This window comes from Bos indicus, chromosome 29 (assembly GCF_029378745.1).
Source record: "Bos indicus isolate NIAB-ARS_2022 breed Sahiwal x Tharparkar chromosome 29, NIAB-ARS_B.indTharparkar_mat_pri_1.0, whole genome shotgun sequence".
Classification (NCBI taxonomy): domain Eukaryota; kingdom Metazoa; phylum Chordata; class Mammalia; order Artiodactyla; family Bovidae; genus Bos; species Bos indicus.
In genome coordinates this window covers 28,067,380-28,093,361 of record NC_091788.1, presented here as the reverse complement: position 1 = coordinate 28,093,361, position 25,982 = coordinate 28,067,380, and the positions used below count along the sequence as shown (strand labels likewise).

General features: G+C 37.0%; 1 protein-coding gene and 3 pseudogenes across 1 annotated transcript; all 4 read left to right on the top strand.

Moving 5' to 3' along the window:
* The first annotated feature begins 972 nt into the window (after positions 1-972).
* LOC109554061 (olfactory receptor 8B3-like) lies at positions 973-1,895 on the top strand (annotated as a pseudogene).
* Positions 1,896-9,826: 7,931 nt separating this feature from the next.
* On the top strand, positions 9,827-10,762 carry LOC109554225 (olfactory receptor 8B8-like). The gene has a single exon (XM_019954546.2). The coding sequence runs from the start codon at positions 9,830-9,832 to the stop codon at positions 10,760-10,762; it is 933 nt and encodes a 310-aa protein (XP_019810105.2). The 5' UTR covers positions 9,827-9,829.
* Positions 10,763-16,427: 5,665 nt separating this feature from the next.
* On the top strand, positions 16,428-17,361 carry LOC109554233 (olfactory receptor 8B3-like; annotated as a pseudogene).
* A 4,796-nt stretch (positions 17,362-22,157) lies between these two features.
* Positions 22,158-23,072, top strand: LOC139180677 (olfactory receptor 8B3-like; annotated as a pseudogene).
* Positions 23,073-25,982: the final 2,910 nt, after the last annotated feature.

Sequence of the window (25,982 nt, the reverse complement as noted above, 5' to 3'; positions counted from 1 at the left end):
GATGATAATAATTAAAACTCAATTTGCTCAAAAATTATGAGCTGTAGTTCTGAAAGATTTATGGGGCATATCAGACATTAAGTGTAGGCTGCATCCTCTTAGAAACAAAGGAAAGAAAGCCTCAGAGCCTGAAGTTGCTCTTCTAAGACATGGGGTAAGAACTCAGATAAGGCAATTGCATGGTTTGATGGCCTAATAAGGTGTGTTTCTGAATTCCACTTATATTAATGCCCTCCTTTTGTGATGAGTGTTCAGGGAGCTAAGACAGATGACTTTCTTTTTCATTTTTGTAGTCCTGGGATTCAGCAAAACTGGCAGAAGGATACATGAAAGGAAGGGTGCCAGAAGGATACATGAAAGGAAGGGTGCCAGGAAAGTTTAAAGACATTATTTCGCTCAGAGAATGTGTTATCTCAATCAGTTCCATCAAAGACATCTCACTCTTCCATATTTATGGTTTTTACTTTGTGACATGGAGCAGTAACTTAATCCCTCCTAGATTCTGGTCCCTTAATTTTGGTTTAGAAAATCCTCTTGATTCCCCCTCCACCAAGTCAAATCTGTATTGGTCAGTACCAGGTTAGTGGGGTTGCTGTCTCCAATTTTACTGTGAAGAGAAGCGTCATGTGAAGGAAGAATTGATGAGGGATAGAAGGGTGACTATGTCTTTGTCCAAACTTCTCCACAATCCTGTGGATTTTACAGCAGTCATGTTTGCATAAGGAAGCAAAGTGCTTCATGCTGTAGGCTAAGTCTTGATACTTTTTGCTCTTGTAGTTTATAAAGACTAACAAGGGAATGCCCATGTCACTCAGTTCCATGATAATGGTAAAATAGGCAACGGTCCACATTGGTCAGGTCTCAGATCTTGCCAGTGCATGCAGCATTCTTTGGAGAACAGATGTTGTGGGAAAGTTGAATTTTTCTCTGTGTAATTCTTTCTCCTCTGTCCACAGATTCTCTTAGAGAAGAATGGCTTCTGGAAATGGTTCATTTGTGACTGAATTCCTTCTATTGGGATTAACAGACCAACCAGATCTCCAACTCCCCTTGCTCTTCCTGTTCCTAGTAACATACAACAGTCACTGTGTTGGGAAGCTTGGGCGTGGCAACTTTAATTGGGATCAATTCACATCTGCACACCTCCATGTGCTTTTTCCTCTTTAACTTGTTCTTCATAGATCTCAGTTATTCTTCTGTGTTTACACCAAAAATGCTGGTTACCTTCATATCAAAGAATAACATTATTTCTTCCATGGGGTTCATGACCCAACTTAACTTTTTGTGTTTTTTTGCTCTTTCTGAAATCTATGTGCTGACATCAGTGGCCTATGACCGCTATGTGGCCATCTGTAACCCGCTTTCGTATAATGCCATGTCCCCTACAGTGTGTTCCAGCCTTGTGCTTGGTTCCTACTTGATGGCATTTTCTGGTGCCATGGCTCACACTCTATGTTGACACTGACTTTCTGTGATGCAAACATCATCAGCCATTTTTTTTCTGTGACATGCTCCCTTTTCTCCAGCTCTTCTGCACAAGTACCCATGTCAATGAGCTAGTACTTTTCATTGCAGTGGGCATCAATATCATTGTGCTCAGTCTCACCATCTTTATCTCTTATGGTCTCATCTTCTCTAGCATCCTCCATATCAAGTCCATGTAAGGAAAACCCAAAACCCTCAGCACCTGCAATTCCCACAGAATTGCTGTTTCCTTGTTCTTTGGATCAGGTTCATTTGTGTATCTCAAACCATTTTCTTCTGGGTCCAAGGATGAGGGAAAAATCTCTTCTGTCTTGTATACCAACACCGTTCCCTTGTTGTACCCCTTAATTTATAGCTTGAGGAACAAAGACATTATACTTGCTCTGAAAAATACCCTGAGTATGAGATAGTGATGAACAAAGAGTATCTGTCTGTGCAGTTGGTTATATGACAAGGAGATTCTTGCTGAAATCATATATTATTTATGGCAGCCTTTTAATCCTATTTTTTTCCTTAACCTGATAAAAGAAACTTGAGTCTTTTTTCATAAGTAATTTCTAGTCTTTTTGGAGTGGGTCTTTTTTTTTTTCCTCACTATTACCAAAATATCTTCTCTAACTTTTTTTTTTTTTCCTGTTTAGAAATAGCATTAATTAAATCATAACATTGTCTCCATCTTTTTATTTCGTTGTCACTTTTGAACTCTTTTTTTTTTTCCTTTGGAACATTATGCATGGTCTTCAAATAATGGCATTCTACAACAATAGAGTGACATTGTATCACTGAGGGTGTTTTTATTGGCCACTTGCTATTAAAAGCATGAATTAAATATTTCTACTCTTTTCATGCTCTTTTCAAGAATGCCAGAGTTTAAAAGTTCTATGATGACTATCAAGGATAGGGCAAAGAGTTTTTTTTTTAACCTTTGTACAGTCAAGCATAGACATAACAGGTCATCAAACTACATTTATTGTATGCATGCAAAAGTTAAGGTTAGAGTGGTTAGATTTACTTAAGTCACCTAACTTTACAAAGAAAACCTGATTTCAAGTTTGCTACTTTGTAATCTATTTTGCTGTTACTTTCTTCTATTACTTTTATTTCAGTTATGGGGGAATATGAGAAAACACTGCTAATTTCAAAGGTGACTCTGTCTTGTCCCAAGATGATAAATGAATTTCCCTCAGTGTGGCTATTACTTTTTAAAATTATTTTGTCGAAAAATAGCTTGATTGTTCTTTTTCTTGGGACTTAGGAAAACTTTGGGGTTAATATATTGGGGAGCAGATTGGTTCAAACAAGGAAGTTACTTTTTCTGAAAAAAAAAATTAAAGACTTGAATTTAGAAAGTTTGCAACTATCTGTAATTCAGGAACAGCACATGTGGGAAAAAGGAGCCTAAATCATGCAATATGTCAGGACTCAGAGAGACACATGGGCAGTAAATAAGAGGTTCTCCTTGGGAGTGGTCATGATACAGTTTCAATCTGAATTTATATCCCATTGAGTATCATAAATACATTCCAGTGTCCATAAAGCCTTGATAAAATTATAATGTACAGTGTCCATACATTGGTGGTGTTTGGAAATTAAGATGGAAAAGTTATAGTCATGTTTGGGGAAGCAGGTAGAGAAAGGACAGCTCTTCAGGAGATAAAATTGTTTTTCAGTAGCTTAAGTCACATTCAACTCTGCGAGCTGATGGACTCTAGCCTGCCAGGCACCTCTGTCCATGGGATTTTCCAGGCAAGAATACTGGAGTGGGTAGCCACTTCCTTCTTCAGAGGATCTTCCAACCTGGGGATGGAACCTTTATCTCCTGCATTGACAGGCAGATTCTTTACCACTGAGCCACCTGGGAAGCCCCAGGAGATAAAATAGCTAGGGATAACTGGAACTCAATTTAAGAAAAAGGAATTTAGAACAAAGAATGGTAGATAATGGAAGCCCTTACCTATTGCTTTCTCCATTCTGGAAGGCCCTAGATATATTGTGGCGGTCACATAATTTATTTGGATGATAAAAGCATAATTTACTTGAAGTAAAAGAAAAAATAAACTAAACTCACAGGACTGGAGTACTTGGAAATTACTAAATAACACCTTCTTGTTGGCTTCCATATGCTATTTCCATTTGGATATTTAGGTATGAAAACCTTGAACTGCAGTTGGTATGGCAATGAGAAATTAAAGAAATTAAAAAAAAAATATTGGATGAATGAACCAAGTTGTGACCATGACTTCTGGAAAGGATCCTGAATTATTATCATTTTGGGGAAAAAAGGTTAAAAAAGGAAACTCTAAAAACCCTCAACTCAATGTATCAAGTGATAATTTAAATATTTTCTAAGATACCTTTGATGATATTCACCATTTGCCACATTCCTAGTCTCCACTCACTATTCAGTTATTTTAAAATTCAGCATAACTGGTTTGTCTGTTAGTTTTTTGGATGTTGTGATTGTTAAATCCTGTCTTAGTTTAAAAAGACCACTCATCCCCTCCCCTGATTCCAATAATAACACAATTTATTTTAACTTTACAAGTTCTAATTATGTGAAATAGTTGATCTTGGCTGCAGCTTTTTGCTTTTTTTCCTTTCTTTTACTTACTCTTCATTTTTAAAAACTTGTTTTCTTTGCTGAAAAAAAAGTATATATAAACAGGTATAAATAATATCAGTGTTATTTAGAAATCTGTGGACATCACAGAGGTGTGTCCACTAAATTATATGTTCTATCATAATTTGAGGTGGTCGCAAGAGTGGCTGAAAACCAGTTACTAATCTTTCATGAACATCAAAATGCAAATGAAATGTGCTTCATTTACAGAAAATGTTTCCTTGAAAGTAATTTGTCTTTGACTGATTGGAAAAAATTAATAAAATAGTTTAAATAGTATTTGTTATAATAAAGAGTGGTGACATTTCTAAAGAGATAACTTAGCAGAGAGTTGAGCAATTTGAACACAGTTTAGTTAGAAATAAGTACAATGTCTGTCTATTTGAACTTCCTTCAAAAGAGGGTCAGGGTATTTTGCTTGCACAGCATAGTTTTTCTTAGTTGGTTTTGCTTTCTTAACGTATGTGAATGGAGCAAAAAAGTAACAAGGGAAATTGTTGAAATTTTCACAACTGAGAGTCCATCAGGTAAACTATGGAATGTGACTATACTTATGTATTAAACAGAGCTGGAAGGTCCGGTTTTCTAGTTTTATCAAAAATGGTTCTCTGAATCACAGACCAGAAAGTTCTTAAATTACATCCTGAAAAATGGCAGAGATTAACTACCTTTAGTTAAAATGGTAAAGAAGAAATAAAGTCACAGATGTAGAGAACAAACTTATGGGTACTAAGAAGGGAAGAAGCTTCCTTGGTGGCTCAGATAGGTAAGGAATCATCCTATAACATGGAAGACCTGGGTTCGATCCTTGGGTCAGGAAGATCCCCTGGAGAAGGGAGTGGCTACCCACTCCAATATTCTTGCCTAGAGAATCCCCATGGACATAGGAGCCTGGTGGGCTATAGTTCATTGGGTTGCAGAGAGTCCCTTGGACAAAAAGGACATGAAACTACTCAATCCTAAGGAAATTAACCCTGAATACTCATTGGAAGGACTGATGCTGAAGCTGAAACTCCAATTCTTTGGCCACCTGATGCAAAGAATGAGGTCATTGGAAAAGACACTGATACTGGGAAAGATTTTAGGACATGATGACAAGGGGATGACAGAGGATGAGATGGTTGGATGGCATCATCGACTCGATGGACATGAGTTTGAGCAAATTCTGGGAGATAGTGAAGGACAGGGAAGCCTGGCATGCTATAGTCCATGGGGTCACAAAGTATCAGACAAGGCTGGGAAACTGAACAACAACAAAAAAAATAAGAAGAGGAGGTGGGATGAATTAGTTCATTGGGACTGACATATAAACAGTACTATGTATAATATAGATAACTAATGAGAACCTCTTGTATAGCACAAAAACCTCTATTCAATTCTCTGTAGTGACCTAAATGGGAAGGAAATTAAAAAAAAAAAAGAGTGGTTATAGCAATATCCAATTTAAATATACTTCAAGTCCTTTTACATGTGATTTCAAATTTTCTGCTAGCCGAATTAAAAAGATAAAAGAGAAAGATGTGACGTTAATTACAATAGTGATTCCTGTAACTCAATAGAGCCAAAATATTATCACTTCATCATGAAACCAATATAAAAATTAAGATATTTTTACCTTTTATTGTACTAAGCCTTCAAAGTGTTGTCAGAACAGCCCAGATCAATGTGACACTAAATTTTAAAAATTAAGAGCACTTGACCTCTGTTTAAATTTCATTAAATTTACAGTTGAAGAGACAGAATCCCATACTTAAGTTTTTCCAAACATGTATCTGGGCTATCTCTAGTTGTGGCCTGTGGGGGTTACTCTCAAGTTGTGGCTCGCAAACTCAGGAATTGCCTCACTTGGACTCTAGAGCATGGGCTTCAGTTGTTGTGGCCCAAGGGCTCAGTAGTTGTGGTGAATGGACTTAGTTGTACCAGCACATGTGGAATCTTCCTGTATCAGGAAATTGCACCCATGTCCCCTGCATTGGCAGGTGGAATCTTTACTACTGGGCCACCAGTAGTAAAGTGGTAGAAGTCCGATGGCCATACATTTTCTGTCATTTAAAAATAAGGGAACACATGTATACCTGTGGTGGATTCATTTTGATATTTGCCAAAACTAATACAACTATGTAAAGTTTAAAAATAAAATAAAATTAAAAAAATAAAATATCTTATTTAGTAACTTTTTCATACTTTTGCAGTTTTATTGAGAAAAAATTGACTGTATACATTTAGTGAAAGTGAAAACTAATCAGTCATGTCTGACTCATTGCAACCCCAGGGACTATACAGTCTATGGAATTCTCCAGGCCAAAATGCTGGAGTGGGTAGCCTTTCTCTTCACCAGGGGTTCTTCCCAACCCAGGGATCGAACCCAGGTCTCCTGCATTGCAGGTGGATTCTTTACCAGCTGAGCCACAAGGGAAGCCCAAGAATACTGGAGTGGGTAGCTTATTGCTTCTCCAGAAGATCTTGCTGACCCAGGAATTGAACCGGGGTCTCCTGCATTGCAGGCGGATTCTTTACCAACTGAGCTATCAGCGAAGCCCAGTTTTAGGGAACGTGGTTCAAGATGGGAACATAGGAAGATCCTGAGCTCACCTCCCTCCATGAATGCAGTGATTCTACAGCTATATATGAAACAATCACCTCTGAAAAAGATCTGAAAACTTGCTGAGCACTTTCTTCACCTTGTAAGGTGAGAAAAAGGCCACATAGAGGTAGATATAACAGGCTGAGATACAGTCTCACTATAAACTCTACCTCGGTGTGGAAACCAAAAATGGTGAGGGTGCTCAAGAACCTGAGCTTTTTGCACTGTTCAAGTTCTGATACAGAAGAAAATTGTTATTTCAGAACCATTTAAATTATAAGAAAGCTTTTACCTGAAGACCCATTGTTCCTTTACTCTTTAATAAGAGTTAATTTCTAGACTGTGTAGAGAATTGATGGATTAGAAAATCTCAGAGGGAACATTTTTCCTATAAGTGAGTCATTGATAGGCCAGTTAATTGGGCTTCCCTGGTAGCCCAGGTGGTAAAGAATCCACCTACAATGCAGGGGACCCTTGTTCTATTTAGGTCAAGAAGATCCCCTGGAGAAGGCATGAGCCACCCACTCCAGTATTCTTGGGATTCCTTGGTTTCTCAGATAATAAAGAATCCATCTGCAATGAGGGGCACATGGGTTCGATCCCCGGGTTGGGAAAATCCCCTGGAGAAGGGCATGGCAACCCACTCCAGTATTCTTGCCTGTAGAATCCCCATGGACAGAGGAGCCTGGCAGGTTACAGTCCATGGGGTCACAAAGAGTTGGACAAGACTGAGTGAGTAAGCACAGCACCAGCACTGATTTGCTAGGACTCATTTCTGGATGAGTCTGGCTAGTGGTTTTTCAATTTTATTTATCCTCTCAAAGAACCAGCTTTGGCTGTGTTGATTTTTGCTATGGTTTCTTTTGAATTTATTTCTGCCCTAATTTTTAAGATTTCTTTCCTTCTTCTAACCCTGGGGTTCTTCATTTCTTCCTTTTCTAGTTACTTTAGGTGTGGAGTTAGGTTATTTATTTGACTTTTTTCTTGTTTCTTGAGGTATGCCTGTATTGCTATGAACCTTCCCCTTAGCACTGCTTTTACAGTGTCCCACAGGTTTTGTGTTGTTGTGTTTTCATTTTCCTTTGTTTCTATGCAAAGTTTGATTTCTTTTTTGATTTCTTCTGTGATTTGTTGGTTATTCAGCAGTGTGTCTTTCAGCCTCCATGTATTGGAATTTTTAATAGTTTTTCTCCTGTAATTGAGATCTAATCTTACTGCATTGTGGTCAGAAAAGATGCTTGGAATGATTTCAATTTTTTTTGAATTTACTGAGGTTAGATTTATGGCCCAGGATGTGATCTATCCTGGAGAAGTTTCCGTGTGCACTTGAGAAAAGATGAAATTCATTGTTTTGTGGTGAAATGTCCTATAGATATCAATTAGGTCTAACTGGTCTATTGTATCATTTAAAGTTTGTGTTTCCTTGTTACTTTTCTATTTAGTTGATCACACATAGGTGTGAGTGGGGTATTAAAGTCTCCCACTATTATTATGTTATTATTAATTTCCCCTTTCATACTTGTTAGCATTTGTCTTACATATTACGGTGCTCCTATGTTGGGTGCATATATATTTATAATTTTTATATCTTCTTCTTGGATTGATCTTTGATCATTATGTAGTGTCCTTCTTTGTCTCTTTTCACAGCCTTTGTTTTACAGTCTATTTTATCTGATATGAGTATTGCTACTCCTGCTTTTTTTTGGTCTCTATTTGTGTGGTATATCTTTTTCCATGAACTGGGTGAAAGACTCTCTTAACAAGTTTCTGAATCCTACATATTCGGTACATAAATTGTTTTTGAATCAGCTGTTTTTTGTAGGAAAAAAGAGACTAGGGCTTCCTCTTCATTTCTGTAATCTACATGCACAGAAAATGGGAGATTTGGCTCTTCTTTGGTGAATGGACAATCCCTAAGTGAAAGGAAAACTTGAGTAAACTATTGAATCTCTAAGGGACAAAGGACAGATTAAGGTACAGGATGCAAATGCAATCCCCCCAGGTCCCTATTATACATAGAGTGTTTCCCTGGGGAAGAGACTGAATAAACTTCTGCCACATTTATAACTGAGTACATTATAGCATCACCCTCACATTAAATCTGTGACTTACCAAGTGGCAAAAATAATAATAAGAATGCTTATTTTTCTCTGCTGCTTGAGTGGACTGAAAGTCATAAACAGAAATTATGATCTATATTTCTAAAAGATTTTGAAGTCAAATCAGAAAATATATGTGAGCCGCATTCTCTTAAGAATCAAAGGAACCAGAGCTTCAGAACCTGAAATTGCCCTACTAAGCCCAGAGGGTAAACCAATGACCTCGGGTTTTCTGGAGAAAGGAAGGTGAGTTTCTGAATTCCATTTATTCATGTCCTTCTTGTTTGAAATTGAAGTTCAAAGATCTAAGATATCACAGTTTATTTCCAATTTAGCACCTTGAGACTCAAATAAAACTTAGAAAAATGTCTATTCAAGACATGGATCAGTGAACACTCAGAGACACTAGGGGCCTAAAAGCATGTGTTAGATCAGTCAGTAAGTTCCCTCTCCATGGACGGAAGTCTCACTCATCTACAGTTACAGCTTTTACTCTGTAATGTGGGGTGAAGAGTTAACCTCTCATAGACTCTGGCCATTTAGTTTTAGTTAAGAAGTAATTTCCTTTGTTCTCACCCCACCAGTCTAATCTGCTTTAAAGGCCAGCACCTGATTGCTAGAGTCTCTGCCCATAGTCTTAATGGTGAGGGGAGACCCCAAGCGAAAGGAGAAATGTTGAGATGTGGGAAGAATGAGTCAGTCCTCGTCCAAACCTCTCCTTTATCCACTGTTTGTTTTTTATCCCAAGCAGTCAAGTCTGCACAGGGCAGTGGTTTCTTTCTTCTGTAGGCTAAGTTTTGATACTCTTTCTTACTTAGTTTATAAAGACACCAAAAAGCGAAATTCCCTGTCACTCAGTTTCAGGATAATGGTAACACAATTCCATGAGAGAGTAGGTAAGACAATTCCATGAGTCCAGGCTGGGTTACTCTCAGATATCTCCAGCCCAAACAGCACACTTGTGAGAGGAGATACTGTGTGAAAACATTGTTCTCGATGTAACCTTTTTTTTTCTGTGCTCACAGATCACCTTGGGGAAGAATGGCTCCTGGAAATGGCTCTTTTGTGACCAAATTCATTCTGTTGGGATTAACCAACCAGCCAGATCTCCAACTCCCTCTATTCTTCCTGTTCCTAGGAATGTACATGGTCACTGTGCTGGGAAATTTGGGATTGATAACACTAATTGCACTGAATTCACACCTACACACCCCCATGTACTTTTTCCTATTTAATTTGTCTTTCGTAGACCTCTGTTATTCTTCTGTATTTACACCCAAGATGCTGATTAACTTCTTATCAAAGAAGAATATTATTTCTTACATGGGGTGCATGACACAGCTCTACTTCTTCTGTTTTTTTAGCATTTCTGAATGCTATGTGCTGACATCAATGTCCTATGATCGCTATGTGGCCATCTGTAAGCCACTCTTATATAATGGTGCCATGTCCCCTAAAGTGTGTTCCAGCCTTATGCTTGGTTCCTACTTGATGGCATTTTCTGGTGCCATGGTTCACACTGGATGCATGCTGAGACTGACCTTCTGTGATGTAAACACCATCAACCATTATTTCTGTGACATTCTCCCTCTGCTTGAGCTCTCCTGCACAAGTACCTATGTCAGTGAGCTGGAAGTGTTTATTGTAGTGGGCATCAACATCATTGTGCCCAGTCTCACCATCTTTGTCTCTTATGGTCTCATCCTCACCAACATCCTCCACATCAGCTCCACAGAGGGCAGGTCCAAAGCCTTCAGCACCTGCAGTTCGCACATCATTGCTGTTTCTCTCTTCTTTGGATCAGGGGCATTCATGTATCTCAAACCACCTTCTGCCGTGTCTATGGATGAGGGGAAAATCTCTTCCGTCTTTTACACCAATATGATTCCTATGATGAACCCATTAATCTACAGCTTGAGGAACAAAGATGTTAAACTTGCTCTGAGAAAAACTCTGAGTAGGAGACAGTTTTAATTAGAACTGTCTGTGTGCACAAGTAACTTTTATTGTGATATATTGTTTTTAATTTTAATGGAAACCTTCTTACCATATTTTTTATTACCTTTTTTTAACCTAGTATCTTAAAGAAATTTAAATCCTGTTTGAATAATTTATTTCCATTTTTATATGTTTTTCTTAGCGTTTTAAAAATACATATCATCTCTTTTTCTTGCATAGTAATAACATTAAATAGTGAATATATTATCTTTTTTCCTTATCTTTTTGAAATTATTTTTGCACTGGGAAAAGATGAATGGCCTCCAAATAATGAATTACATAACATTAGACTGAAACCTATCACATGGGTTATTTTTAATCTGTCAACTTGCAATAAGAAGGATAAGTAAGATACTCTGTTTCTACTCTTATCTTTCCATATTTCACTTAGCAATAATATACCTTCTTGAAATACCAGAGATTGATGGTTCTAAGAGTATCAAGGATACCCATTTCCCATATGTAAACCTTTAGTGTTAAACTTCTTTTAGCAAAGAGTTTTATTTTTCACCTTTGTAAGTAGAACTGACACATAACCAGTCATCAAAATACATGTTTTGCATGGGTGCGAAAGTGAAGCCAAGAGTGGATAATGATTTACTTAAAGTTACACAGCTTTAGAAAGAAAAATTGTAGACTAAAGTCTTATCATTTTGACTTCAAGTCAAGTATATTATTCTTCAGTATACTCTATACACTCCTGATAATGTTATTCTATTTCAGTAGAAAACCTTTACCTATGGACTCACTCCTTGTGCAGGACCCTAGACACTACTGAGATAACAGAATTTCTCTATATAAGATGAAAGCTTAAGTTATTTATGATTTAAAATGTTAAACCAACAGGACTAGATGCCTTTTGAACAAGTAGATTATTCTTGGTTTTGTTGGCCTCTGTGTGCTACATTCATTGGAGTTTTAGGTACAGAAACATTAAATTGCAGCTGGGAGAATAATGCCAATGTGAAAGAAAAATTTGGAGAGTAAAGCAAGTTATGACATGAATGTTGGATTACTTTTTGAAAGCAAAAGTGTGCTACTTTAAAAATCCTCAACATGCTGTATCAGTGACCCTGTAATCATTTTCTAAGATATTTTGAAAAATATTAATTACTAAACACTCTTCTTAATCTCCAGTCCGTATTTATGTATTTTGAAATTTGGCGAAGCTGATTTTTGACTTGTTTTTGTTTGAGATGTTCAGCATAACTTAATCCTTGGCTGATATTTTTAGATGACCACTCATATTTCATCTCCTGATTGCAATATGAACATGACTGATTTTTCCTTAACAAGTTCTATTTACATAATATTGTTGATCTTGGTTAGAGTTTTGTGGTTTTTTTTGTTTAAACTCATGTTTCCCTCTATAAACTTTTTTTTTTTTTTGAATGGAAAGAAATGTATCTAAACAAGTGAAATTAACTGGGTCATTTGGAAACCTATAGCATACAGCTGCATGTGCTCTATTATGTATTTTGTAAAAATTTGAGTATCCCTAGGAGTGAACTAAGCCTGGCACTAATCTTTCATTTCATGACCCTCAAAATTAGAATGAAATCTGTTCATTTACATAAAAGAACTACTCTTTAAAATGAGTAATTTATGTCTTTGGTTAATTTGAAAAAATTATAAGTAACTTAAAATACAATTTGTAATAATACCTGTAGTAACATTGTAAAGGAGGCAACTTTGCTGATTGTTCAGCAAATTAATCAGTTAGCAATGGAATTGTTTCAGTTAACAATGGAACTGTGCATCTCTGTGTTTGGACTTCTTTTGAGTGGAGGGGGAATCAAGCCAGAGTATTTTTTTTTTTTATTATACTTTAATATGATTTTTTATTTTTTTTTTAATTTTATTTTATTTTTAAACTTTACAATATTGTATTGGTTCTGCCAAACATCAAAATGAATCCGCCACAGGCATACATGTGTTCCCCATCCTGAACCCTCCTCCCTCCCCAAACCATCCCTCTGGGTCATCCCAGTGCACCAGCCCCAAGCATCCAGTATCGTGCATCGAACCTGGACTGGCGACTCGTTTCATATATGATATTATACATATTTCAATGCCATTCTCCCAAATCATCCCACCCTCTCCTTCTCCCACAGAGTCCAAAAGACAAGCCAGAGTGTTTTAAATGTTCAGTTCAGTTGCTCAGTTGTGTCTCACTCTTTGAGACCCCATGGGCTGCAGCACTCCAGGCTTCCTTGTCCACACCAACTCCTGGAGCATGTTCAAACTCATGTGCATCGATTTGGTGATACCATCCAGCCATCACATCCTCTGTCGTCCCCTTCTGCTCCTGCCTTCAGTCTTTCCCAGCATTAGCATCCTTTCTGATGATTCCATTATTCACATCAGGTGGCCAAAGTATTGGAGCTTCAGCTTCAACATTAGTCCTCCCAATGAATACTCAAGACTGAGTTCCTTTAGGACTGACTGGTTTGATCTCTTTGTAGTTCTTCCTTTCTTGAGTTGTGTGACTGGCACTGACAGGTTTTGAGGGAAGTTACGGTTCTGCTGAAGGTGTTCAATCTTAGAGTCAACCTTGTAAGCCCTTGGTTTCTCCTTTGCCCATCAACCAGGACAGAACTTTTTCTAAATTGCTGTGAAAGTGGATTCTTTTCCAAAATGTTGCACCATGAATATATATTTTCTTTCCTAATTTAGCTAGCTAGTGATTTAAAATATTATACAATATATTGGGAAGATTCTAAACAAGACATAGAGAACTAAGAAGATGTTTCAAAGAAGCTTATATTCACATGGCATGATTTTAATTTTCGTCCTTCAGAAATTCAGTGCCTAGTGGTTTCTTCCATCTCCCTTTTAAGTTTTGCCCCACTAAAAACAAACAAACAAATTCTATAATTTTGGTAGCTGCACAAGCCATTATTTTGTTTGTGGATGCCCTCTTTTCTGGAGCATTTTGAAGGCATATTTTTGAGCATTTGATGCTTTTCTATCAATAAGAGAGAGAACACTCCATTATCTTAGAATGATATTCTTCTCCCTCCTTCCACTCAATATAAGTAGTGTGTTTAAAGATAGACTCATGTAGGTTTATTTTTCACACAAAAACATATATATTTCTAAAATGGGTTGAATCTCCCAAGACAATTGAATGGTTTTTGTTAAGTAAACATTCTCCTACTTACTTTTTTATGTTTTTGATAAAGTTAAAGTTTTGTACCATATTTAAAGTGTGCAAGATACTAATCAGAATGGTACTTTCAGGCTTCTCATCAAAGTTAACTCTGACTCAGTTTCTTCTTGAATTTTAACCAAACCTTAATCATAGTTTTGAGAATTACGTTTTTACTACATAGCTTCAATTTTCAAGTGGGTAATGGAGAACCACTGAAAGTTCTTGAACTAGGGAGGGACAGAGCCGTGTTTTCAGACGTTATCTAGTAGCATTATTCATGACCAAATAAGAGTGAATATGTGGGAAAATGTGAAAATAATAGTTAGGAGCTATTATAGTTCAATATTACACTAGTTCAGTTTAATCATAAAGCCAGAAGTTGTGCGGTGGCTGGGGACAGATGGGTGCAGGTCACTGTGGTTGCAGATGTTGTGGTTTAGCACAAGAGAAGTTTTGAATGTATTCTGAAAGCTCTTAGATAAAAATAAGATGAGTTTCATTACCATTTTTCTAAGTTTCAGAAGTATTCATTGAATTCTTTCTGTGTTCTCAGCATTGTTCCAAAATTGTTCTTAGTTTCAGGATCCAAATAGTTAACAAGAGAGAATAGATGTTTGTCCTCATAGAATATACAGTTTATAGAAAAGCATGAATTAAAGGGGAAAAGTCTGATGAGTATTGTGAAAGAGAATCTACTGAAATTTATGAGAACATAAGTAATAACAGCTGACTTTTCTTGACACTCATATGCCAATACTGGCCCAACCATTTTAGATTTTTTTTTCATTTGATTAACACAACAGCTCAATGAAAGAGATGCTATTTTTACATTCCTTATTTTACATAGGAGAACCAAGGGATTCAATAACTTTTCCAAAGGGTTATAGTGTGTAAAAGTGGAAGAAGGAAGGTAGGATTCATAGCACTCTCTAACTCATAACCCATACTCTTTTCTATGATGAGAAGAATTGATAACTTCACTTACTGAAATGTTACAGAAAATTAGGCAGCAGGAGAGTCTGGTAGAAATTTCAGGACTATGTTAAAAATATAAACTATAGAAGGGCTATACTATATTGCAAATTATTTCATAGACATCTCACAAAGAGAACAACTGAAATTAGTTGCTGCAACATTTGATGTGTTCAGATAAAGAAATAAAGAAACCTGAAGTAGGTCTTTTGTATAAATAGGTCCATTTAGTAAATGTGAATAAAGAGGGAAATGAGACAATATAGTAGCTTTCCCCTCAGAGGTGTAGATAATGAGGAGATGGGAATTCACTTTGGATCTACCTGAGGGATGTACAGTCCCCAGAGTAAAGCAAAAATGAGTGGAAGAGTGAGCCCCTAAGGAACTAAAGACAGATCATGAACCAGGATCCATAATTTCCTTATTCCATATTGTACATATAATCTACACCCTGGGGAGGAGACCATGCAAGCTTCTAACCTGCTTTTCACCAAGTGCATTACATCACTGCACTCACATTAAATCTGTGTCTGATCAAGTGGCAAGTATGATAATAAAAGGATTATTTTTCTTCTGTTGCTTGAAAACACTGAAGATATCAGAAATTATAGAAGCTTAGAAAGATTTCCAGGGCATAGATGAATTAATGTCTAGCTCCTCTCCCCTGAAATCAATGGGATCAAGTCTGGAGAGTGTGAAATGACATTTCCAGAACCAACAGGGTAAAGACATAGGGTAAGGGAGACAGTCCTGCAGTTTTAAGATGAAAGTTGGGTGAGTTTCTGAATTTAATTTATAATATTTATTCGTTGTTTGGTGTTCAAAGTTCAGGGACCTATTATATGTCCATTCTTTCTTGTCTTGTGTAGCTGAGATGCAAGTAAACTTCTAGAAATATCTGTTGGAGAGGAATCAGAGAATATTAGAGGGGCTCAAAGGACATATCAGTCAGGAAATTTCCTCTAAGTAGGTAGATCTCTCACTCTTCTTCCTTTATGATTTTTACTCTGTGACAAGGTTGGTAACAATTCTCCTAGACTCGGGTCCCCTCATCTTGGTTTAGAAACAGTGTTCTTGGTTCCTGCCACATAAGGTGTATCTCCATGATAAGCCAGCGCCAGGTTGCTAGGGTCACTGCCTCCAATTGTACTGGTGAGGGAAGAGTTCAGGGGAATGAGAGAATGCTGAGAAGAGAGTAGAAGAGTTGCATCCTTGTCCATCCTTCTTTTCCCTGGGTTTTTCCAGAGGGTATATTTGCATATGGCATCTCTTGTCTTCCCTCTCTAGTATGATTGTGATCTACTTTGCTATATTTGGCTTATAGAAACTCTATATAGGTGAGTCCACATCACTCTGTATCCTGATAATGGAAAAGGCAGACTGTATGGGACTGAGTCAGGATAGTGTCAGGCGTTCGCAGTGTGTATTCTGTTTTGGAGAATGGGGCACTGGATGAGGTGAGTTGCTCTCTAATGGGACTCTTTTTCCTATATCCACAGATTCCTTTAGAGAAGAATGGCTCCTGGAAATGGGTCTTTCGTGACTCAGTTCATTTTGATGGGTTTAACAAACCAACCAGATCTACAACTCCCCTTGTTCTTCCTGTTCCTAGGAATGTACATAGTCACTGTGATTGGGAACCTGGGCTTGATTATCTTAATTTTGCTAAATTCACATCTACACACCCCCATGTACTTTTTCCTTTTAAACTTGTCCTTCATAGATCTCTGTTACTCTTCTGTGTTTACACCCAAAATGCTGATTAACTTCATATCAAAGAAGAATATTATTTCTTACATGGGGTGCATGACTCAGCTGTACTTTTTCTGTTTTTTTTGTTATTTCTGAAATCTATGTGCTGACATCAATGGCCTATGACCACTATGTAGCCATCTGTAACCCACTTTTGTATAATGTTGTTATGTCCCCTAAAGTGTGTTCCACCCTTATGCTTGGTTCCTACTTAATGGCATTTTCTGGTGCCATGGCTCATACTGGATGCATGCTGAGACTGACCTTCTGTGATGTAAACACCATCAACCATTATTTCTGTGATATTCATCCTCTGCTTCAGCTCTCCTGTACAAGTACCTATGTCAATGAGTTGGTTGTTTTCACTGTGGTGGGCATCAACATCACTGTGCCCAGTCTCACCATCTTTATCTCTTATGGCCTCATTTTCTCCAGCATCTTCCACATCAGCTCCACAGAGGGCAGGTCCAAAGCCATCAGCACCTGTATTTCCCACATCATTGCTGTTTCTCTCTTCTTTGGATCATGTGCATTTATGTATCTTAAACCATCGTCTGCTGGGTCTCTGGATGAGCAAAAAGTCTCTTCTCTCTTTTATACCAATGTGGTTGCTATGATGAACCCCTTAATCTACAGTTTGAGAAACAAAGATGTGAAAACTGCTCTGAGAAAAACTGTAAGTGGAATACAGTTTTGATTAGAGACAACACCTTTTTGTGCAGAAAATCACAGGATAGGGATATTCTCTTTGTAATTTTAATGATCTTATTAGCACTCTTATTATTCTATTTTGTATCATATGAAAGACTTTTTTGACATTTCAATTTATTTAAACTTATCACAGAGTAGACTTCTCTCCTTATTTACCATTTGCATAATTTCCTTTCCTCACATGTTCCCATTTATTAATACTACTAAGAAGAACATTTATCATTTTATCATTCATTATAATCATTTTGTTTATTTATCAAATTATTTATTATAATATATTTTCTGCATTAGTCTGAACTTACCTTTACCTGTGGAAATTGAAGACTGGTCAACAAATCATCAAATTAAGGAACACTAGGGTGACATAACTGATGCTTTTGAACTGTGGTGTTGGAGAAGACTCTTGAGAGTCCCTTGGACTGCAAAGAGATTCAACCAGTCCATCCTAAAGGAAATCAGTCTTGAATATTCATTGGAAGGACTGATGCTGAAGCTGAAACTCCAATACTTTGGCCACCTGATTCAAAGAACTGACTCATTGGAAAAGACTCTGATGCTGGAAAAGATTGAAGGCAGGAAGAGAAAGGGACGACAGAGGATGAGATGGTTGGATGGCATCACCGACTCAATGGACATGAATTTGAGTAAACTCCAGGAGTTCACGTTGGACAGGGATGCCTGGTGTCCTGCAGTCCATGGGGTCACAAAGAGTCGGACATGACTGAGTGACTGAAACTGAGGGTGACATAATGTCACGGGGGATGTCTTATCTGCCAATTGCCATTAGAAGTATGAATCTGAGAATGTTTCCTCTTTCCATCTCTCCAGGCTTCATTGAGCAAGATTATATCACTTTTAATTTCTGAAGTGGAAGACTTTATAGTGACTGTTAAGTATAACCCACTTTGTATCTGTAAGCACTGTGAATGCCTCCTTTGACAAAGGATTTTGTTATCTGCATGTAATGGATTGTCAAAATGTATTCATTATATGGTCATTACATAGAGTGGTTAATGACTTTTTTACAATCATATGTGTTTTTAATGAAATAGTCTAGAATAAGTTTAGGTTTCTGATTTCAAGACTACTTTTCTCAATATACTTGGCTTCTATTGTATCTCTTTAATTTTGTTTATGTAAACGTGGCACAGGAAAAACTATCCTAGTTTTTAATCTGAGTATGCTTTGTTTCAGGTTGTTACATGAATTTTTCTCAGAGTGCATATTGCTCTTTTTTAATTTTATTTAAATTTTTGAGGAAAACAGTTCATCAGGGGTTTTGTTATAGTTGTTTATGGGAAAGATAATGCCTTTTGGGCTAGTATACTGGGGAGAAGATTGGTGACTAAGAATGTTTCTTCATTCACAAAATTTAAAAATTAGTTTTTGGAATGCTTGCAATGTTTGTAATTCAGAGAACAGGACATGGGAGAGAAAGGAGCCCAGAAATCTCTCATGAGGCTGGACCTCAACAGATCCATGGCCAATACATAAGAAGACCCTGTGGAGAGTAGTCGTGAGGCTTAGGATCTGCATTTTAATCTGGATGTTTATTCTGTTCCATCTGGTGAAGTGAATATATCCAGTCCATAAAGTTTTTCTGAACTTATAATGCATAGTGACCATACAGCAGTAGTATTTGCAGGAATAAAGGTGAACAAGCTGTGCCATAATTGTGGAAAACCAGAAAGACATAGGATACGTTTTCATAAGATTAGATGGTGAGTAGTAATTAAAGCTCAAATTAGAAGGATGGAATCTAGAAAAATATGATAGAAAACAGAAACCTCTATTTATAAGTCTCCTGTTTCTAGACAGCCACAGAAATATTATAAAGATCATGGGATTTGTCTGGATAGGATAAAAGCTTAAAATGTTTGATATTTAAAGAAAAAGTTAAACCCATGAACCTGCATCCATTTGGTGTAACCTGGGCACAGCTAAATCACTCCTGCTTCTGTTGGCTTCCATATGGTACTTTCTTATGGATTTCAAGGCATGAAATTGTAAATAAGTCTGCAGTTAGGATGATGAGAACTATGATAATTTGCAAGAAACATTTGGTGGATGAATCAAATGTTGTGACGCTGTGTTTTCTGGAATAGAATGTTGGATTATTTTTCTTTTGAGAAAATAGGGGGAAATGGTTATGAAAATGCTTGTCTTACTTGTGGCAATTTCAGCATTTTAAAAGATAACTTTAATAATATTTTTAAATTTTTCTTGCTTTCTAACCTCTTCTGAAGAGTTAGATATTATGAATTTAGCAACACTGATATGCTTGCTTTTGTTGTAAGTTTAGATGTTCAGCATTGACTTACATTTTTTAACTCCTTGCTATATCTTTGATTTATTGTTTTCAGTGTTACTCATACCACATCCCTTGATCTCAATATCAACATATATTATTTTCACATACCAAGGCTTATATTTATAAAATAGTTGACCTAGCTGGCAATTTTTTTCATTTATATTTTACCCCTTTTTTATAAACTTGTCTTCCTTATTGAAAAAGAAGTGTATCTAAAGAATTAAATAATAATTACACTATTTGGGAACCCTTGTAGGCATACAGAGGTACAGCCACTCTTTTGTATTTTAGCATTAATTGATGTGCTAAAATATGTTAAAGTTGGTCACAAGATTTCCATTTTAGAAGCCTCAAAATAGAATTTGTTTCATTTTTTTAAAAAATAAACTTTCTGTCAAATTAGATTTCATTCTATCAGAATATTGTGTATAAAATAATATAGAAGTTTAAATAATACTTCTAAACTTTACATTTGGCAATGGTTTAAGGAATCAAGTTAATTATTATATCTTGTTAGCAACTGAAGCTCTGTGTATCTGTTTCAGATCAGATCAGTCGCTCAGTTGTGTCCAACTCTTTGAGACCCCATGAATCGCAGCACACCAGGCCTCCCTGTCCATCACCAACTCCCGGAGTTCACTCAGACTCACGTCCATTGAGTCAGTGATGCCATCCAGCCATCTCATCCTCTGTCGTCCCCTTCTCCTCCTGCCCCCAATCCCTCCCAGCATCAGAGTCTTTTCCAATGAGTCAACTCTTTGCATGAGGTGGCCAAAGTACTGGAGTTTCAGCTTTAGCATCATTCCTTGGACCTTGATAAAAGGAGGGGAATCAAGTTAGGATGCTTATGTGTATAATATGGAGCATATTGTTGCAAAACTTGAACACTGCAACATTTGAAAAATTTCAGATAAAGAAATAAAGAGACCTGGATTAGGACTCTTATGGAAATATGTCCACTTAGGAAATGGGCATAGAGAGGGACTGAAGCAGTGTCCTAGCTTTCCCTTCAGAGGTGAAGATAATGAAGAGATGGGAATTCACTTTGGATCTACCTGAGGGATGTACAGTTCCCAGAGTAAAGCAAAAATGAGTAGAAGAGTAGGTCTATAAGAACTAAAGACAGATCACACACTGGAATCTATAATTTCCTTATTCCATTTATATAAATATTCTTTACTCCAGGAAGAGACTTAGAAAGCTTCTACCAAGTTTTTAACCAACAGCTTTACATCATTATACTCACATTAAATCTTCTGTTGTCTATTACTAACAAGTGTGTAATTAAAGGCTTTGTTTTTTCTACTGCTTGAAAGGACTTAATAAAATCAGAAATGACACTAGATCATAAACATTTCCTAGGCATATGTCTAGGTTGTCTCCTCTTAGAATCAAAGAAATCAAGCCCCAAGAACCTGAAGTTACGTTTTCAATACCAACAGAGTGACAATCAATGCTAAGGGAACCAGCTCTGTGGTTTTCTGAACTACGAAGAGTGTTTCTGAATTCAACTTACAGACCTAACTCAATTTACAATACTTATTCCTTGTTTTGAGATGAAGGTTGGGGAGCCTAATATATGCATAGTCTTTCTCATTTTGTGTGGTTCTGAGACTCAAGTGAACTGAGAGAATCTGTTGGAAAGAGATCAGAGAATGTTCCAAGACATGAGTGGGCTCAAAACATGTCAGGAAGTTTCCTGTAAGAGGATAAAGCTCTCACTCTTTTACATTTATGACAAGGGAAGCTACTTAATTCTCATAGACTATCTTCTTGGATTAGAAACAGAATTCTTGGTTCTGACCACATGAAGTCTAATGTGCATTAGAAGCCAGCACCAGGTTGCTAGGGTCACTGCTTGTGGTTCTACTGGTGAAGGAAGAGCTCAAGTGAATGAGGAAATGTTGAGATGAGAGTAGAATGATAGTGCACTAATCCACCCCTCCTCTACCTTGGCTTTCCCAGCAGGTATGGTTGTGTATGGTATCACTGGTCTTCCCTCTGTAGGCTGTTTGTGATATCCTTTGCTATATTTAGATTATAAAAGCTCTAATTAAGGGCAAGTCCACATCACTCCATATTGTGACAAAGGTGAAGGCAGACTCTATGGGACTAGGTTGGGATAGTGTCAGGCATCCGCAGTGTGTGCACTCTTTAGCGCTGAACTTTCCTGGTGGCTCAGTGTTAAGAATCCGTCTGTTAAGGCAGGAGATGCAGGTTCAATCCCTGGGTTGGGAAGATCCCCTGGAAAAGGAAATGGCAACCCACTCTAGTATTCTTGACTGGGAAATCCTGCGGACAGAGGAGCCTTGTGGGCTACAGTTCATGGAGTCACAAAAGAGTTGGACATGACTTAGCAACTCAACAACAAAAAAATATACTTTTGTAGGATGAGATCTTTTGTGGGAAGAGCTGAGTTGTTCTCTAATGGAACACTTTCCTCCTGTATCCACAGATTCCCTTTGAGAAGAATGGCTACTGGAAGTGTCTCTTTTGTGACCAAATTCATTCTATTGTGATTAGCAGACTGACCTGATCTCCAACTCCCTCTGTTCTTTCTGTTTCTAGGAATGTGTATGGTCACTGTGCTGGGAAATTTGGGATTGATAATCCTAATTGCACTGAATTTACATCTGTATACCCCTATGTACTTTTTCTTCAACTTATCCTTCAAGGACCTCTGTTATTCTTCTGTGTTTATACCCAAAATTCTGATTTATTTCTCATTGAAGAAGAATATTATTTCTCACATGAGGTTCATGTTTCAGCTGCATTTTTACTTTTTCTGTATTTTTTTTGTCATTTCTGAATTCTGTGTGCTGACATCAATGGCCTATGATCGCTATGTGGCCATCTTTGTATAATGTTGTCATGTCCCCTAAAGTGTGTTCCAGCCTTATGCTTGGTTCCTACTTGATGGCATTATCTGGTGTCATGGCTCACACTGGATGCATGCTGAGACTGACCTTCTGTGATGCAAACACCATCAACCATTATTTCTGTGATGTCCACCCTTTGCTCCAGCTCTCTTGCACAAGTACCTACATCAATGAGCTGGTACTTTTCATTGTGGTGACATCAATAACATTGTGCCCAGTCTCACCATCTTTGTCTCTTATGGTCTCATTTTCTCCAGCATCTTCTACATTAGCTCCACGGAGGGCAGGTCCAAATCCTTCAGTACCTGCTGTTCCTTCATCATTACTGTTTCTCTGTCCTTTGGATCATGTGCATTTATGTATCTCAGGCCATCTTCTGCTGGATCTCTGGATGAGCAAAAAGTCTCTTCTCTCTTTTATACCAATGTGGTTGCCTTGATGAACCCCTTAATCTATAGCTTGAGAAATAAAAATGTGAAAGCTGCTCTGAGGAAAAACTCTGAGTAGGAGAGAATTTTGAATATACTAGGGTATCTGTCTGTGCAGTTGGTCACAGGAGAAAGGTTTTGTGTTTAATCATAATAATTTTGTTGACAATTTTTTTGTTTCTTTTTAACCAGGTAGAAGGAAATCTGAGTCATCTCTCAATTTATTTTCACTCTGTGTAGAGCCAGACTTCTCTCTTACTAACCAGTTGCAGACTTTATCTATCAGATCTAGTCCTTTAAATCTATTTCTCACTTCCACTGTATAATCATAAGGGATTTGATTTAGGTCATACCTGAATGGTCTAGTGGTTTTCTCCACTTTCTTCAATTTAAGTCTGAATTTGGCTAAGGACTTCATGACCTGAGCCACAGTCAGCTCCCAGTCTTGTTTTTGCTGACTGTATAGAGCTTCTCCATCTTTGGCTGCAAAGAATATAAAAATTTGAACACAGTTTCAAATTTGTTCACAGAAACAAAAGCAGTGAACAAGAGCTTTTGTAATTTACTGCTTTCATTCTTTCCTGGTTTTATTAACATTTGCAAAACTTTTACCAACTTCTGTTAGTCTGTATAAATTATTAGATGAAAAAATATAAAATGGCTGTTAGTGTAGATGTGTGTTGAAAATAAGTACTATGGTGAATGCTGCCTTTCACAGTCTTCTTTCTATCAACTTCTCTAGCATCAGTCTGTTTTTCATCATTTTAAGTAGTCTTTGTTAACCCTATTATACTACCTGACACAGTTAATCTTGAAAAATAATTATTTCTCTGCTACCCCTAATAGATTATGAAATCCTATAAAACTCAGACTGTTTTTTTTTTTTTTTTATCTTTGTATTCCTGGTGTTGATGCAGTTTTTGTTTGGAAATCATTCAGTGTTTTATACTCTTAATATTGTAATATAAAATACATTATGATATTTTTTGCTTCTAAAACATAAAACTTTGTGTTTCAACCATTCAGTATGAAGAATATATTGCTTAATATAAAGTTTTAAGAGATAATTAAGATGCTTAACAATTCTGCACTATCTTTGCATCTAAACTTAGTGATATTTTTATTTAAAACTTTCAGAAAGTCAATATAAATGATGCATGTATATTTTATTTTTGTAGTTTTAGAGCATGAATTTATTAAAAATCATTATAAAAGTGGTTGCACCAGCCTCAAGCATCCTGTATCCTGCATCGAACCTGGACTGGCGATTCGTTTCACATATGATATTATACATGTTTCAATGCCATTCTCCCAAATCATCCCACCCTCTCCCTCTCCCACAGAGTTCAAAAAACTGTTCTATACATCTGTGTCTCTTTTGCGCTCTCGCATACAGGATGACCCAGAGGGATGGTACGGGGAGGGAGGAGGGAGGGGGTTTCAGGATGGGGAACACGTGTACACCCGTGGTGGATTCATGTTGATGTATGGCAAAACCAATACAATATTGTAAAGTAATTAGCCCCCAATTAAAATAAATAAATTTAAATTTTTAAAAAGTGGTTGCAGTTTCATATCTTAAGGCATAAATAAGATATATGAAAGTATTTGTTAACTTCTGACAAGAAACAATTCCACTTTGATATGACAATGAATTAGGTGAATATTTGTCTTAGAGGTTGTTTGAAATAAGAGGACTATTTTCAAATATTAACACATGGCAAGCATATTGCTTTTCTCATTCCCAAGAGAAATTGTTTAGGGAAATATAAATCAAGGAATTTTATTGAGGGTAAATGAAAAGCAGAAAGAAATTAAAAGAGTTTTAGAACAGTTAGAGATGTTTTGTTAACACTGGTAGCAATTTCTAAGAATATATCTCAAGGGCAAATATAGCTGGTTGCTTTAGAAATATGCTACTGATGTATTTCAAAGAAGATGATTTTGAAACCTATCTCAGAAATCCCAATGCTTCTAAATTTATCATCCAGGATATTTACATTTTATTTATTTTTACCAAATCTGTCTTATATCTGTTCAAAAGTGATCAACTAATATACCATGTACAGATTTGTAGGTTACATTAAATGATCAGAATAAGATAATATGGAAAAATTAAAAATAGCCGTTGTGTATGTCTATTTCCGGAGAAGGCAATGACACACCACTTCAATACTCTTGCCTGGAAAATCCCATGGATGGAGGAGCCTGGTGGGCTACGGTCCATGGGATTGCTAAGAGTCAGACACGACTGAATGACTTCACTTTCACTTTTCACTTTCATGCATTGGAGAAGGAAATGGCAACCCACTCCACTTTGTGTAGCCCACTTTGTGTAAAAAGACATCTTATCAAAAGATGTTCTTGCCTGGAGAACCCCAGGGACGGGGGAGCCTGGTGGGCTGCCATCTATGGGGTCGCACAGAGTTGGACACAACTGAAGCGACTTAGCATAGCATATGTCTATTTCAAAATAAATACCATAACCACACTGCCTTTCATAATTTGGCCTCTATCAAAGCTATAGCATTTTCTCGTGGTATACTGCCTCCTTCTAGTCCCTCTCCCCCAAAACCCACTTTTCCCTGAAATATTCCAAATATCTAACTGTGTATATTTGCTTAATGTCTTTCTCCTCTTCGAATTCAATTGCTCCTTCATCTTAGATAATAATACTGGGGTGCCTGAAAAATATGCAAAACTTCTCTGGGTGGAAATTTCTCATTTGTCAGTCTGCAGGGGATTTTCTCAGGGGAAATTGAATACTTAAACAGAAAAAGGAATGATTCAGTGTGAGTGGGAAGTAGCACAAACAACAAACAGATACATTAGAACTTCAACAATTTTACTGGTAGAATATTAATCTATAAAATATATTGTGGGACTACTTGGATGCCAAGAAAAGAGACTAAGGGGATACTTAGTCTCTGCTTTCAGAGTTTCCTTCCATACGGAGTAGGAACATTAGTGAAATCACCTCACCCTTTGC

Coding starts and splice junctions, on each gene's coding strand:
- LOC109554225 (XM_019954546.2), top strand. CDS start 9,830: ATGGCTCCTGGAAATGGCTCTTTTGTGACCAAATTCATTCTGTTGGGA.